This window comes from Entelurus aequoreus, linkage group LG03 (assembly GCF_033978785.1).
Source record: "Entelurus aequoreus isolate RoL-2023_Sb linkage group LG03, RoL_Eaeq_v1.1, whole genome shotgun sequence".
In the NCBI taxonomy this organism is placed as follows: domain Eukaryota; kingdom Metazoa; phylum Chordata; class Actinopteri; order Syngnathiformes; family Syngnathidae; genus Entelurus; species Entelurus aequoreus.
This window is the reverse complement of record NC_084733.1, coordinates 83,307,796-83,323,118: the sequence shown is the minus strand read 5'-3', so window position 1 is coordinate 83,323,118 and position 15,323 is coordinate 83,307,796. Positions and strand designations below refer to the sequence as shown.

Sequence of the window (15,323 nt, the reverse complement as noted above, 5' to 3'; positions counted from 1 at the left end):
CCAAAAAACCTCCCTCCCCCATTTACACTCATTCGCACAAAAGGGTTGTTTCCCTCTGTTATTATTATTTCTGGTTCCTACATTATATATCAATATAGATCAATACAGTCAGCAGGGATACAGTCCGTAAGCACACATGATTGTATTTTTTTTATGACAAAAAAAATTAAAATATAGCATTTTTTTTATAATATCCACAAAGTTCAGTGAGCAGTGTGTGTTATATGTGACCATGTTTGTTAACATTTTGTGTTGGTTGGATTTTTTTTCTTCTGGCACCATGACTAGGGAAGGTTGTTTGCATTGGGTCGTCAAAGTAAATGCTCTGCTCTAAAGGGTGAGCACGGCTAAGGTGATGTGGAATTACCAGTCTTAGTGGGGACAAGCGCCTTACATCATTTACTACGGTACCTTTGAAAAAAATCCCAAAACTTTTCCAGGTGACTTTTCCTCCTTTATCAACAATTTCTTCATTTTTAATTTCTCTTCTCACTCCATGCAAAGAATCAACTGCCAGACAAGCAAACTTGATAGTTGATACTGTTACCTGATTGGCTGTTATCGTGTCACTCCCACTGATCAGTGATCACTTCCTGCGTTGCTCAGTTACCAGAGTTGCTGACAAATCTTGCGAGTTGCTTGTTTTTTAACCTGTCGTTGCTTATTTGGGCTTGCTTTTCTGCCTGTGTGCGTTTCTTCATGCAACCAACGTTGCTTTGCAACTTCCGCTTTCTTCAGACAAAGAGGATAAAGAATTATCGCCCGTTTTCCCGACGTATTTTTTATTGGTATCGTTTACATGTCAATCGTAAAATATATTGATATCTTTTCATCACTCAGCCCTAGGTTTGATGTTAATTTTAAACAAAAATGATCTTCAACCACGTTGACTAAAAGCCAACAGCCTTGGTGTCTTGTCTTCACAGACTTCTGCTCCAGCCTGAAGATCACGGATCAGTCCCAGCGTAAGATCGGCTGCACCATTTTCTGTGACAAACCGGAGTCCCATCCCCAGATCTTCCAGATCGGCGACATCATCCGCATGCATCGGGTCAAGGTTTGCGTCGTCTCACCGAGTCGGTCATTCTGAAGGTCCAACCTATTTCACACAAGATATCCCCCCCGCGCAGCCCCATGTCTACCATGACACCCTCACGCTGCTCAACACCTTCGGTTTTTCCGCCGTGGCGTTTGACGGGGCGGTCGGCGCCACCATGGAGCCCCGGACCGCCAGCAGGTCCTTCCACTTCACGGAGGACGATCGCCGCGTTGTGCGGGAGCTGCGATCGTGGGCTGCCGGCGAGGCCTCACTGCCGTCTTCGGACACCACCGTCACGCTGTCTGCTGTCCAGCCCAAAATGTACTTTGACTTCACCTGCCAGCTGCTCGCCAAAGCCACCGTCGACACCACGTGCACGCTGCTGAGGGTAAGGAAAAAGGACACAAGTAGTTTACACCATTGCAAACAACCACAAGAGTAGTACAGTGGAACCTCGATTCACAAACCTAATTGGTTCTTGAGCTGAAAAGTGCGTACATTGAAGCAGAGTACCCCATAAGAAACAATATAAACATAAATACTGTAAATTCCGGACTACTTTTTTCCTACGCTTTGAAGCCTGAGGCTTATAGAACGAGGCGGCTAATTTACGGATTTGTCTTCGCTAACGGCCAAAATGTTTTGTGATCAATAGCTTTCATTAAACCAAAGCAGACACTAAAATAGTGTATTTTTGGCACCATCTTTTGGACGAGTTTGCAGACTGCAGGTGTTGCGGGTTGAAAATGTACTTCTCGTTTTAATGCCTTGAACTGGAAGTAAAACCGTCCTTAGCATTTCTACTCGTATGGATTCTCCATTCGTCACTCCAAGCGATGTTTGTAGATTTGACAATGTAACTAAAACAATTCTTACTTACTACACCGTCCCATATGTGATGTCTGTAGGAGTGTTTTCATGCATATTTGTACATGCTATTGTAATGTAATCAAGCTTGCGTCGTTAGCATTAGCCGATATGCTAACTTGTTTACGAGTGTCTGTGTTAGTATTATTACCTTCCAATGGCATTATTTTTGTATTGTTTCAGTTTCACAAATTCTTCAGTAAATTCAGCAAAACGTCACCGTGGAGTTATTGAGTCTGTTTTTATCTGATTGGAGCTAGTGGGTCTTCGACAATGACTTCTGTTTTGTTTGATCAGCCGTTTTACTGCCGTGTTACAGACATCGTTTGGAAACAATTAGGGTATATAAATAAACATTTCTGTGTAAATAACTCATTTCATAACGTATATATCTGCGGCTTAAAGTCCAGTGCGACGAATAAACGGAACATATGTTTTTCTTCTAAAATTCAGTGAGTACGGCTTATATACCGATGCACTTTATAGTCCGGAAACTATGGTAATTCAACTCTGAAATCTTTTCCCCAAAAATTCCGGTCTCATCACAATTAAATACTTACTTGGGTTTGAAGGCCCCTTCGCCGATGAAATTCTCGAAGTGCAGGTGTCTCAAGTTGGAGGCTAACCTGCCATAACGCTAGCTTTAACAGGTTGCCTCGCAACTCAAAAATATACAGCGAGGGTTTGGACACATTAAAAGTGTTTCTGATCACACAAAGTGATCTCTAAGACAGCTCTGCCTGGTGCAAGGTACGACAATTGTGGAAATAAACAAGTTGGAAGTGCCGCTAGCCGTTGAAGCTAACAACGTAAATAGTCTCAAAGAGTCGTTTTTAAATCCACTGCCTTATTTCCAGGCAGGTTTATTGGCTTTTTGGAACCCATATTGAGTAAAAAATAGACAAAACTTGATGAATGGCGTGAAAAAAAACGGGCTGAAGTGGCGACTGTGTAAACCAGATGTAACATAGGGGGCCCGGCCTCTTCAAAATCAATCAATCAGTATTCTTTATTTTACCAGGTAAAAACTCATTGAGACTAAAATCTCTTTTCCAAGAGTGACCTGGCCAAGAGGGCAGCAATACAAAGTTACAGAAATACATATAAAAACAAAAACAGCAGCAGTCACACACCACAATTAAAAAATGCATTACTTACATACTGTATATTAACATAAAAACAACTTAAAAACAAGTACAAAGCCCATTAGAAACAGTTTCTCGATCCTTTAAAATGGCCTGAAATTCCCCCAAAGGAATGTGATCAGGTAACCTCAGATCCTTCTGTGAGTTATTACATGACCATGGAGCAGCAAATCTGAAACCTTTTTTTCCAAGATTTGTGTTAGCTCTAAGAACAAACATTCTAAGGATGTCCTGCGACCTTACGCTGTAGCAACTGTAGTCTCTACACATTAAACAACATAAATATGGGGGAACTAGACCAATAAGCGATTTATGTAAAACAACATCCGTGGAGAAAATGTGCGTACTGACAAAGATGGACAGTTTGCCTACAAAGTGCAATGGTGAACCAGGATCAGCAAAGGCATAAAAGTAGTCAGAATCAAATGTTTCCTAACTTGTAGGGAAAAACAGCACTTGTTTCTAAAGACAAAACAGTTTAATTTTAAGTTTAGCCACAATTTTTTCTTTGTGTGATTTAAAAGACAAGTTTTCATCAATAACAATCCCCAAGTACTTATATGTCGCGACCATTTCAAGTTCAACCTTTTGAGCAGTTGATATTTTAGGAGTGTTCAATGGCAGACGTTTGCCATTTGAAAATAACACCACCTTAGATTTCTTTGCATTGAGCACTAGTCTAAGCTGAGTCAGCTGGGACTGAACAACATCAAAAGCAGACTGCAGGAGCTCAACCAATATATGACCGTGTCATCTGCATAAAAATGGAACGCAGCATTTGACACATTATCACAGAGATTATTTACATCAATGAAAAACAACCACAGACCTAATATGGAACCCAGAGGAGGAAAGACAAGGAAGATCCAACAAATTAGAACACATGGTGTTCTCTTAGACAAGTAATTAGAACAGCACTTTACAGCTTGCTGAGATAGACCAATCCTGTGCAGTCTTTCTGCCAGAAGGGTATGGTCAACTGTGTCAAATTCTTTTGAAAGGTCAATTAATAGAGCTGCACAATATTTTTTGCAATAATGTAATTTACAACTTTGATAGCAGCAGCTATGTCCCTTTCTGAAACCTGATTGATGTTGAGAAAGCAGACCATTCGTGTCTAAGAATTCTTTAAGTTGTTCACCAACATACTTTTCAAGAACATTAGCTAGGACGCACAACTTGGAGATGGGTCTATAGTTATTAACAGCTGTGGGATCTCCTCCTTTCTATTATGGTAAAACATAGGCAGATTTCCACATGTCAGACCTCTCATTACTGGACAAGGAACGATTCAAAATGTGCGTAAGAGGTTCTGCAATAAAATCAACGGCTGACTTTAAAAAGAAGGGCTCAAGTTTGTCAGGACCTGCAGATCGACCAGGATCCATTGGTTTTAAGGTTCTCTTGACCTCAAACACATCCAGAGGAGTAAAACTAGATGTATGAGCTGTGGAAGTGTGAAGAGATGTTGACATGCAAACCTTCTGAACATCCGGGTGATTATGTATGTGAATGTTCTCCTTCATCCGGGTCATTGTACTCTCGGGGCATTCAATCGATCGCAACTGGACTGTTTGGTTTGTCTTGGAAGACGTTTCGCCTCTCATCCGAGTAGGCTTCATCAGTTTGTGCTCATAGACTTAGATTGGTCAGATCTAGTCTTAGACTTAGATTGGTCAGATCTAGTTTTAGACTTAGATTGGTCAGATCTAGTCTTAGACTTAGATTGGTCAGATCTAGTCTTAGACTGTGATTGGTCAGATCTAGTCTTGGACTTAGATACATCTGGTCTTAGACTTTGATTGGTCACATCTAGTCTTAGATTTAGATATGTCAGATCTAGTCTTAGACTTAGATATGTCAGATCTAGATGTTACCAATCTCGGTCTATGAGCATAAACTGATGAGGCCTAATTAGGTATTGGCACCAGCTGCAAGACTAGATCTGACCAATTTTAGTTTAAGATGTAATGTGATGTAATCAGCACATGGATCTTGAGGGTTCAGTCATCCGTCTTGTAACAAATCTCCACAGCACCCTGCTCCATCTTGTCTTGGTCTCATTTGACACCTCAGCTCGTCGAGGTCGTCAGCGACGTCTGGCTCGCTGCCACGTGTTTCATCAAGGAAATCCATTTTGAAATGCAGCTTGGCGCCTAGCGCTGGTTTGCTGCCAGCCTGCCGCTCAGGCGTATTCCAAAGCGGCTCTGAGCGCCAACGCTTGCTCACCAGCATAAGGAACCCACCTTGTTATTAGACGACGTCTTCTCTTGTTGGTCCAACATTAAACCTTGGTGATCTTTTGGTTTTATGGCAGGGCACTCAACGTTAAAGGTGCATTACCGCCACCTACTGTATTGGAGTGTGAACCAGAGTTCCCTCCCTTACATACGTACATTTATACCTTCCCATACTAAATTATTTTCCATTAACCCGTCTCTTCGAGAAACTTCTCTTAAAAATTCTGGTTTTTGCTTAGTCGCCCTTTCTCTTTTCTGTACCGTATTTCCCACAATAAATAATAATTGCATGTTTTACTGACTCGACCTCATTGCAGTTGTCACATAATCATGTCGGGTGTTTGATTATAAGGTTCAATGTCTTATTAAGTCTGGTGTGTCCTAATCTAAAGCGTGATATGATTCCTTCCTCTTTTGTGCTCCCCCTTACAGTTCTTCCCGCTCATACTGTGTTCTGTATTGCATGTATGTGTCTTCCTGTTGTACTCATGTCCCAATGTAATTGCCAAACTTTCAAAAGATTTCCTTTATCTAATGAGTTTGCTTCTGCCTTACTGCTTAAGTATTAGTGTCTGTTGATCTGCCAATTAATTGCCCTTTATACCTGTGTGAGCTGGAACCCATAGAAACCACACGCTGTTATTCACCCTGTTAATATATCAAAATAATGCCATGACGATTTTGTGACGAAGCATATCCAATACATATTACCGTATTTCCTTGAATAGCCACAGGGGCGCTAATTAATTTAAAACCTCCTGTCACTCCGGCCCTTACCAGAAGCCTGCGGGATGGCCAAGCATGCGCTAATTATTTTAAAACCTCTTCTCACTCCGGCGCTTACCTTATCATGGAAAGCACATTTAATAAAAAATACGTTATTATTGTCTTACCTTTAGGTATAAATGAGTCCATGCCAGCTCCTTTTGAAGAAAAGCATCGATATAGAAGTCTTCCTTATCTTTCTTCAGTTTTAAAAGTCTCTCTGTCTTGATGGATATCTTCCTTTTAAGTATTACCTCCTGCTTCGATTGAAAGTTCAGTTTAGAAAACTGTTTTATTTTAGATATGTAATCCTCCATGGTAAAAGTCCAAGCAAACAATGGCTGCGCACTCTTGCTGGCGGTTGTCTTCTTCTGCAGCACTCTTCTGCAGTACCAGCAGTCGCAAGAAGGATCACTAGCGCCCTCTACCACCAGGAGGCGGGAGTCATTTAATGACTCATATTTGACCCGGCGGAAGTGCCAAGCATGCGCTAATTATTTTGCGAAACGAGTTTGACCCGGCTGTAATTCGAGGCATGCGAATACCATATTCCCGGCGCCAATTCAAGGAAATACGGTATCTACATCACAAGTAAGTGTGTTAAATGTAGATTCCAATCATTAGAGGATCTCTTTAATGTCCTGTCTTTGGTCTTCTTTTCAAGATGCTTGTGGTCCATCATCACCTTCTTGTGCCAATCAATGTGTTTGCAGGTATGGGACGGCACCAGGTGTTCTCACTCTCTGCTGAAGGTGATGGCGGATCCCGACATTGTGGAGGGGCCCGCCTCCTTCTCCGAGGAGCAGGAGAAACTCATCGCCAGTGTGCTGGTCTTCGACAACCACGCGCAATTCGCCAAGCAGATCAAGGTCAGAGAGTACACAAGTGGGATAATGACTACGTTTACACTGCAGGCCAAAGTGGGCCGAATCAGATTTTGTCGAAATATCATTTATATTCCAGCTTACTGTTTAGATTGCAAGTAAAATGTGATCTTTGTGGCCCCGATGTGGCACCAAAGTAAATCTTGTGAAGTTGGACGGAGGTTAAGACTAATAAAGTATTCTGAGAGAAGAAAGTGAGCAGCATCAGCTATAAGCTTTTCTCTGCTGAGCCCTCTCAGATTACTGCACGACACTCAGGCATTGTTGTTTGTCTGAAAACTTACTGACTGTGCACAAATTCAACAGCTATCAAATGTTGATTTGCGAAAAAATAGAGCACTTTTTTTCATAGGCCTTAAGAATGATGGCTTATGATCGAGTCAAGACTTGAAGATGTTGGTTCGTAAAGAGCTGAGCATAGCAGCGGAGAAAACTACATTCATGAATTGATTAATTGAAGAATTTTAGAAGTTTGCAAAGGAAAGTGTACAGTTTCATGGCGGTATGGATTAGCTGGTACAAGGTCAACTAAAAGGAAATGATACAAGAAAGCCTGAGGTTGTTTCCAATGAAATCCTTTTTTAACATTGAAAAACATACAGATATGAAATAGTACTTTGCAGAAAATGTTCAAAAGACAAAACATAGTGCAATAAGATAAATGGAAATTTAGAATAGAAAAAACTAGTAAAAGGCTCTGTCTATTCCCAGCCGCTGCCTGCAGGTGGCTTTTTAAAGCGGCTTTGAAGGAAGTAAGGGTTTTACACTCCTTTATGGCTTTCGGTAGGGAGTTCCACATTTTGGTGGTAGAGCAGGCAAAATAATTTGAACCTTTTTTGGAGACAAATCTCGGTTGAACGTGATTTGTGGTGAAAGGGACAAGCGGTAGTAAATGGATGGATGGATCTTTTATGTTTTGGAAGTATCTGGACAGGGATATGGGTATTTTAGTGGTATAGTGTATCTTGTACACCAGGCCCATTGCGAGAAGTGGCACTCTGTCGGTTACTAAGAGCCACCCCACGCTAAGGAAATGGTTGGCGGAGAGATGGAAGGTTGAGTAGAAGCCTAATCGGTTTTGTTTTGGGCTGTCTGGAGCTTGGTTGTTAAGGCCTTTGAGGCGTCACAGTACCAGACATGGACTCCATAGCCAAAGTGGGGTTAAACGAGTGCTTGTGCCAGAGTCATCTGTGTTTGTTAGGGGCTTTGAGGCTTCACGGTACCAGACATGTACTCCATAGTCAAAGTTGTGTGAAACGAGTGCTTGTGCTTGAGTCTTCTGTGTTTATTAGGCCCTTTGAGGCGTCTCAGTACTAGACATGGACTCCATAGTCAAAGTGAGGTTAAACGAGTGCTTGTGCTAGAGTCTTCAGTGGTTGTTAGGGCCTTTGAGGCGTCACAGTACCAAACTCCATAATCAAAGTGGGGTGAAACGAGTGCTTGTGCTATAGTCTTCAGTGTACGGTAGGGGCTTTGAGGCGTCACAGTACCAGACATGGACCCCATAGTCAAAGTGGGGTTAAACGAGCGCTTGTGCTAGTCTTCAGTGGTTATTAAGGCCTTTTAAGCGTCACAGTACCAGACATGGACTCCATAGTCAAAGTGGGGTTAAACGAGTGCTTGTGCCAGAGTCATCTGTGTTTGTTAGGGGCTTTGAGGCTTCACGGTACCAGACATTGACTCCATAGTCAAAGTGGTGTGAAACGAGTGCTTGTGCTAGAGTCTTCTGTGTTTATTAGGCCCTTTGAGGCGTCACAGTACCATGCATGGTCTCCATAGCCAAAGTGGGGTTAAACGAGTGCTTGTGCCAGAGTCATCTGTGTTTGTTAGGGGCTTTGAGGCTTCACGGTACCAGACATGGACTCCATAGTCAAAGTGGTGTGAAACGAGTGCTTGTGCTAGAGTCTTCGGTGTTTATTAGGCCCTTTGAGGCGTCTCAGTACCAGACATGGACTCCATAGTCAAAGTGGGGTTAAACGAGTGCTTGTGCTAGAGTCTTCAGTGGTTGTTAGGGCTTTTGAGGCGTCACAGTACCAGACAAGGACTCCATAGTCAAAGTGGGGTGAAACGAGTGCTTGTGCTAGAGTCTTCAATGTATGGTAGGGGCTTTGAGTCGTCACGGTACCAGACATGTACTCCATAGTCAAAGTGGGGTGAAACGAGTGCTTGTGCCAGAGTCTTCTGTGTTTATTAGGGCCTTTGAGGCATCACAGTATCAGACATGGACTCTATAGTCAAAGTTTAAACGAATACTTGTACTAGAGTCTTTGGTGTATCTCTACCCACCGGCAGGGCGACCCTGTGCATTGCAAACTGACGCTGCTTTGAAGCCCACAATAGAGCCAAATGCCTTGCAGAAGACAGGTTCAAGTTCAACCGTTTGTGCCTCCAGGAGGATCAGTGCGTGCTTGAAGCCAGTGGATGGTGAAACGTTAAAAGTGTTTAGGACCATCAAGGAAGGAAGCGTTTGTAAACATTGCGGTGCAAGTGAATGGAATGATCGTAAAAGTCAGAAATCTGGGATAAGCCTGTGTCAAAAGCTGCTTTTCCCCAAGTTTTTACAGCAAGTGACATTAAAAGGTTGCTTGTTTAGTGTTTGCACTCAGTTTACGGTAGGGTGACGAAAGCAAGACAGATACTTTCCTGTCCACTTTCTCATGCACTCCAAAACATGGAAGTTAAAAAAGAATGTGTGAGAGATATTGGCAGGGTGTCCTTCTTGTGCTGTTGTTAAATAAACCTTTTGGTTAGAATTACAGCTTTTATGGTCGTTAGTCAGCAGGACGATGTAAACATACGATATTATGTCAGGAATGGCAGTATGTGATATCGACATTACGGTCAAGCGGCACAGTGACCCAGCAGGTCCAGCAGAGGGAGCTGTGTCGCTAATCACTACTTGGTGGTTTTGCTGCGGGAGCAAGAAGTTTTTGTCACAATGAATAATTCATCAAGTCATCTTCAGGTTTGTAAGCCGCTTGTGTCTCTGCAAAGTAAAGCTGGAATGTTCTTTTTCCGTCTTTGTGCGTGTGTGTGTGTGTGTGTGGATGAGATCTGGAAGCACATCCATCTTTATTCAGCTCTCTGAGACAATAATTGCTTTGTGTCAGTTGCAAAGTCACATTGAATTACACCCACACACACACACACTCACGCACAGACACACGCACGCACACACACACACACACACACACACACACACACACACACGGTTCTATTAGGACCGTGTGTTGAACATCTTTTACGTGAGCAGCTTCAAAGTTCCTGTTGACCAATCGGAGGGCAATCACTCCACTCCACTTTGGCTTTAGCGCGGCGAGTCTTTCCTGGATGCAGCTAATTTTCTGGTGTGGCATCACAAGTGACCGACGTGAAGACGTCACGCTGCAAATTGGCAACGGTGACTCAACACTTTTCTCCTTTTCACAGAGGTTGTTTGGAAGTTTCTCCTTAAATAACTTTTTCCTTTTTTTTGTCCACAAGCAATCAATGAGGTGTTTTTTTGTCATTGGGCCTGTGAGGACGTGCACTCTGCTATAATGACACGTAATTGGCCGGGTTCAATACAGCTGATGGGACCTTCTTGACCTGATCTCACACATTGTTGTCTTGTTAAAGGGGAAATGCATCTTTTTTGGGGGGGAATTTTGCCTGTCGTTAACAATCATTATAAGAGACAAGAATATATTGTAGTAACAGACACCTTCATAACAATAAGTAATATGTTTTATGTAGACACTGCAAGTATATATAGATATATATATATATATATATATATATATATATATATATATATATATATATATATATATATATATATATATATATAATGTAGTAACAGACACCTTCATAACAACATATAATATGTACAATATACACACTGCAAGTATACAGTATATGTATTGCAGTAAGAGACACCTTCATAACAATATGTAATATGTTTTATATAAACACTGCAAATATATATATAATGTAGTAACAGACACCTTCATAATAATATGTAATATGTTTTATGTAGACACTGCAAGTATATATATAACGTAGTAACAGACACCTTCATTACAATAAGTAATATGTTTTATGTAGACACTGCAACTATATAAATAATAATGTAGTAACAGACACCTTCATAACAACATATAATATGTACAATATACACACTGCAAGTATATATGTATTGTAGTAACAGACACCTTCATAACAATATGTAATATGTTTTATATACACACTGCAAGTATATATATAATGTAGTAACAGACACCTTCATAACAATATGTAATATGTTTTATGTAGACACTGCAAGTGTATATATATAATGTAGTAATAGACAGCTTCATAACAATAAGTAATGTTTTATGTAGACATGGCAAGTATATATATATATAATGTAGTAACAGACACCTTCATAACAACATATAATATGTACAATATACACACTGCAAGTATATATGTATTGCAGTAACAGACACCTTCATAACAATATGTAATATGTTTTATATAGACACTGCAAGTATATATATAATGTAGTAACAGACACCTTCATAATAATATGTAATATGTTTTATGTAGACACTGCAAGTATATATATAACGTAGTAACAGACACCTTCATAACAATAAGTAATATGTTTTATGTAGACACTGCAACTATATATATAATAATGTAGTAACAGACACCTTCATAACAACATATAATATGTACAATATACGCACTGCAAGTATATATGTATTGTAGTAACAGACACCTTCATAACAATATCAATATGTTTTAAATACACACTGCAAGTATATATATAATGTAGTAACAGACACCTTCATAACAATATGTAATATGTTTTATGTAGACACTGCACGTATATATATAAAATGTAGTAACAGACACCTTCATAGTAATATGTTTTATGTAGACACTGCAAGTATATATATATATATATATATATATATATATATATATATATATATATATATATATATATATATAAAATGTAGTAACAGACACCTTCATAACAATAAGTAATATGTTTTATGTAGACACTGCAAGTATATATATATATATATAATGTAGTAACAGACACCTTCATAAAAACATATCTGCAAGTATATATGTATTGCAGTAACAGACACCTTCATAACAACATATAATATGTACAATATACACACTGCAAGTATATATGTATTGCAGTAACAGGCACCATCATAACAATATGTAATATGTTTTATATAGACACTGCAAGTATATACGTATATAATGTAGTAACAGACACCTTCATAATAATAAGTAATGTTTTATGTAGACACTGCAAGTATATATATATATATATATATATATATATATATATATATATATATATATATATAATGTAGTAACAGACACATTCATAACAACATATATGTACAATATACACACTGCAAGTACATATGTATTGCAGTAACAGACACCTTCATAACAATATGTAATATGTTTTATATAGACACTGCAAGTATATATATAATGTAGTAACAGACACCTTCATAACAATATGTAATATGCACAATATACACACTGCAAGTATATATATAATGTAGTAACAGACACCTTCATAACAATATGTAATATGTACAATATACACACTGCAAGTATGTATAATGTAGTAACAGACACCTTCATAACAAAACATGAAATAATACTTGTTTTAAGGGTTTTGGTCCTAAATGATCTCAGTAAGATATTACAGCTTGTAGCTGAGATTTGATGACCTATATTGAGTAAAACATGCTTGAAACTAGAATATCAACTGTTGCAAAGCTGTGTCATCAACACTCACAAGTATAAAACCTACTTTTTTAAAGTAATAATTTCTGACTTCAAGCATGAAAAAAAATCATGATGCCGAGCGCATATCATTATGTCAAGATAATGGCACTAGCATTTACTTAATTTAAGAATATTTTTCAACATATTGAGCAAAAAGGTCTCTTTTTGTTCTACCAAGAAAAGTGCACTTGTTATGAGTGAGAATATACTTATTTTAAGGTATTTTGGGGTTCATTGAGGTTAGCTAATTTTACTTGTTTTGGAAAGTCTTGACAAGCTAAATTTTCTTGTTCTATTGGGAGATAATTTTGCTTAGTTTAAATAAAATACCCCTAATTTTATTTTTATTTTTTTCTTGTCTTTCAACACTGACTTTTTGCAGTGAAGCATGCGACTTATGAAGGCACTGTGGCTAATTTGTGGATTTTTCACTTAGCGGCCAAAATGTTTTCTTTTCATTAAACACAAGCAAATACACTGAAAAAGTGTGTTATTGTTTGTGCAATTGCTCCTTCTTTTGGACGCAATCGCCACTGCAGGTGTTGTGGTTTGATAATTTACTTCCTGTTTTAATGCCTTGAACTGGAAGTATAACGGTCCATAGCGTTTTGTACTGTCATGGATTTTTCATTCATAAGCATTGTTTGTAAGGTTTACAATATAACTAAAACATTTTTACTTAACCAAACCATCCTGTGTGTGCGTGCTATCGTAATGTATTCAAGCTAGCTTCGTTAGCATTAGCTAATATGCTAACACATTTAGGCGTGTCTGTGTTAGTATTATTAACTCACAATGACATTATTTTTGTATGGTTTCAGTTTCACACATTCCTCAGTAAATTCACCAAAACGTCACCGTGGAGTTATTGAGTCTGTTTAGCTGATTGGAGAGCTAGCTTGCGCAGCTAGTGGGTCCATGACGATGACCTCTGTTTTGTTTGATCAGCCGTTTTACTGCCGTGTTACACACGTTTGGATACAATTAAGGTATGTAAATAGACTTTCTGTGTAAATAACTAATTTCACAATGTATATATCTGCGGCTTATAGTCCGATGTGGCTAATATATGGAAAAATAATGTTTTTCTTCTCAAATTTAGTGGGTGCGCCTTATATCACTCTATAGTCTGGAAAATACGTTCACAAAGCATGGGAATATTTAATTCATTTTCATTTATTTATTTCAGGCAATGACATAAAAAATAATAATAACAAAAAAAGTACAAAGTTGACAACACATAATAATATAAATTAATATAGTGCAAACGGTAATGTATAGTATGTAATGCATGATTGTCCAGTTTTGCCTGAAAGGGAGTGGGAAGAAGATAACTTGACTCCGCCTTATGGTAATGTTTACAATAAAAACACAATATTTCAAAATGCAGTCATTCCCATGATTAGTGTAATATTAATGTACATTTCAACTATTCTGAGCCACATGTTGTCTTATAACTGCTCTGATGGATTGTTTCCTAATTGGAAAAATAACTACTATAATCATTTTTGAAATGGCGCTCATCTGTCATGCGAATAAATCCTCAACAGTTTGTGCACGAGGGAAATGTTGCGCACTCTTCCAGAGAATGTGCACGACTTGGCAAGCGTTTGCAAACGCGAGTTAGTTTGCGGTCATGCACTTTGCTAAATGAAATATGCATCTGTCTGATGTCGAGGCCGTGACTCTGTGAGCATCAGCTCTCGCCCCCGCAGGCGACCGCGGGCTCTTGACGCGCCTCCCTGGTTCTTTAGATTCGTTTCATCGCCGTCACGCCACCTAATAACACTCAGCAGCCCGGGCGGCCATCTTGAAGGCGTTTGTTCATTCCGGGGTCTCACTTTGAATTCATGCCCCCGAGATGGACTCAAGCCGGTCTGTCAAAAGTCCTGCCCAAGGGCTCCTTTTTAACGGCCTGTGGAACATTCTAAAAATACTATAATCATTATAATATTATTATAATTATATATTTCCTTTAAACCTGTCATTGTTCAATAGATAATAATACATTAATACAATGTTATGAATTATTGACCTATTCAAGGTTCCAATTACTTCACATCAAATATTACACTTTGAAAAGGCTTTGGAGGAAAATATTGCATATTTTGTGTTTTTGTCATATAAAAAAACTAAGTATTCTTTGTCAAAAGGAGCATAAAACAAACAAAAACTTGAAAAAAATACTACAAAAATATAATCGATGGATGGATAGCAATAATGGGGGGAAAAAGTAAGACCTATTTTTAACACTTTTATGAGTGCCAGAATTTTTGGGTGATTTTTTTTTTATTTTTATGATGAATGAATTAAAATCAATGTTATTAATTATTGACCTATTGAAGGTTCCAACTACTTCACATCAAATATTCCACTTTGAAATATTTTTGAGGAGGAAATAATGGATACTGTATTTTGTGTTTTTGCCATGAAATGGGCATAAAACACAAATAAATATTATAGGAAAAAAACAACAACAAAAATATTATAATTGAAAGTTAAAATAAAATAAAATGTATGACTTATTTTTAACACTTTTGAAATAATGCATACCATATTTTGTGTTTTTGCCATATATATAAAAAAAGTT

At 38.6% G+C, this 15,323-nt stretch overlaps 1 protein-coding gene across 1 annotated transcript in view; it reads left to right on the top strand.

The window, feature by feature from the left end:
- Positions 1 to 15,323, top strand: part of pot1 (protection of telomeres 1 homolog) — a 48,316-nt gene that overhangs the window by 17,202 nt on the left and 15,791 nt on the right. The window contains exons 8-10 of the mRNA XM_062040713.1: positions 927 to 1,057; positions 1,131 to 1,427; positions 6,770 to 6,925. Coding sequence (XP_061896697.1) covers positions 927 to 1,057; positions 1,131 to 1,427; positions 6,770 to 6,925 — 584 coding nt within the window. The remainder of the gene's footprint in view (positions 1 to 926; positions 1,058 to 1,130; positions 1,428 to 6,769; positions 6,926 to 15,323) is intronic.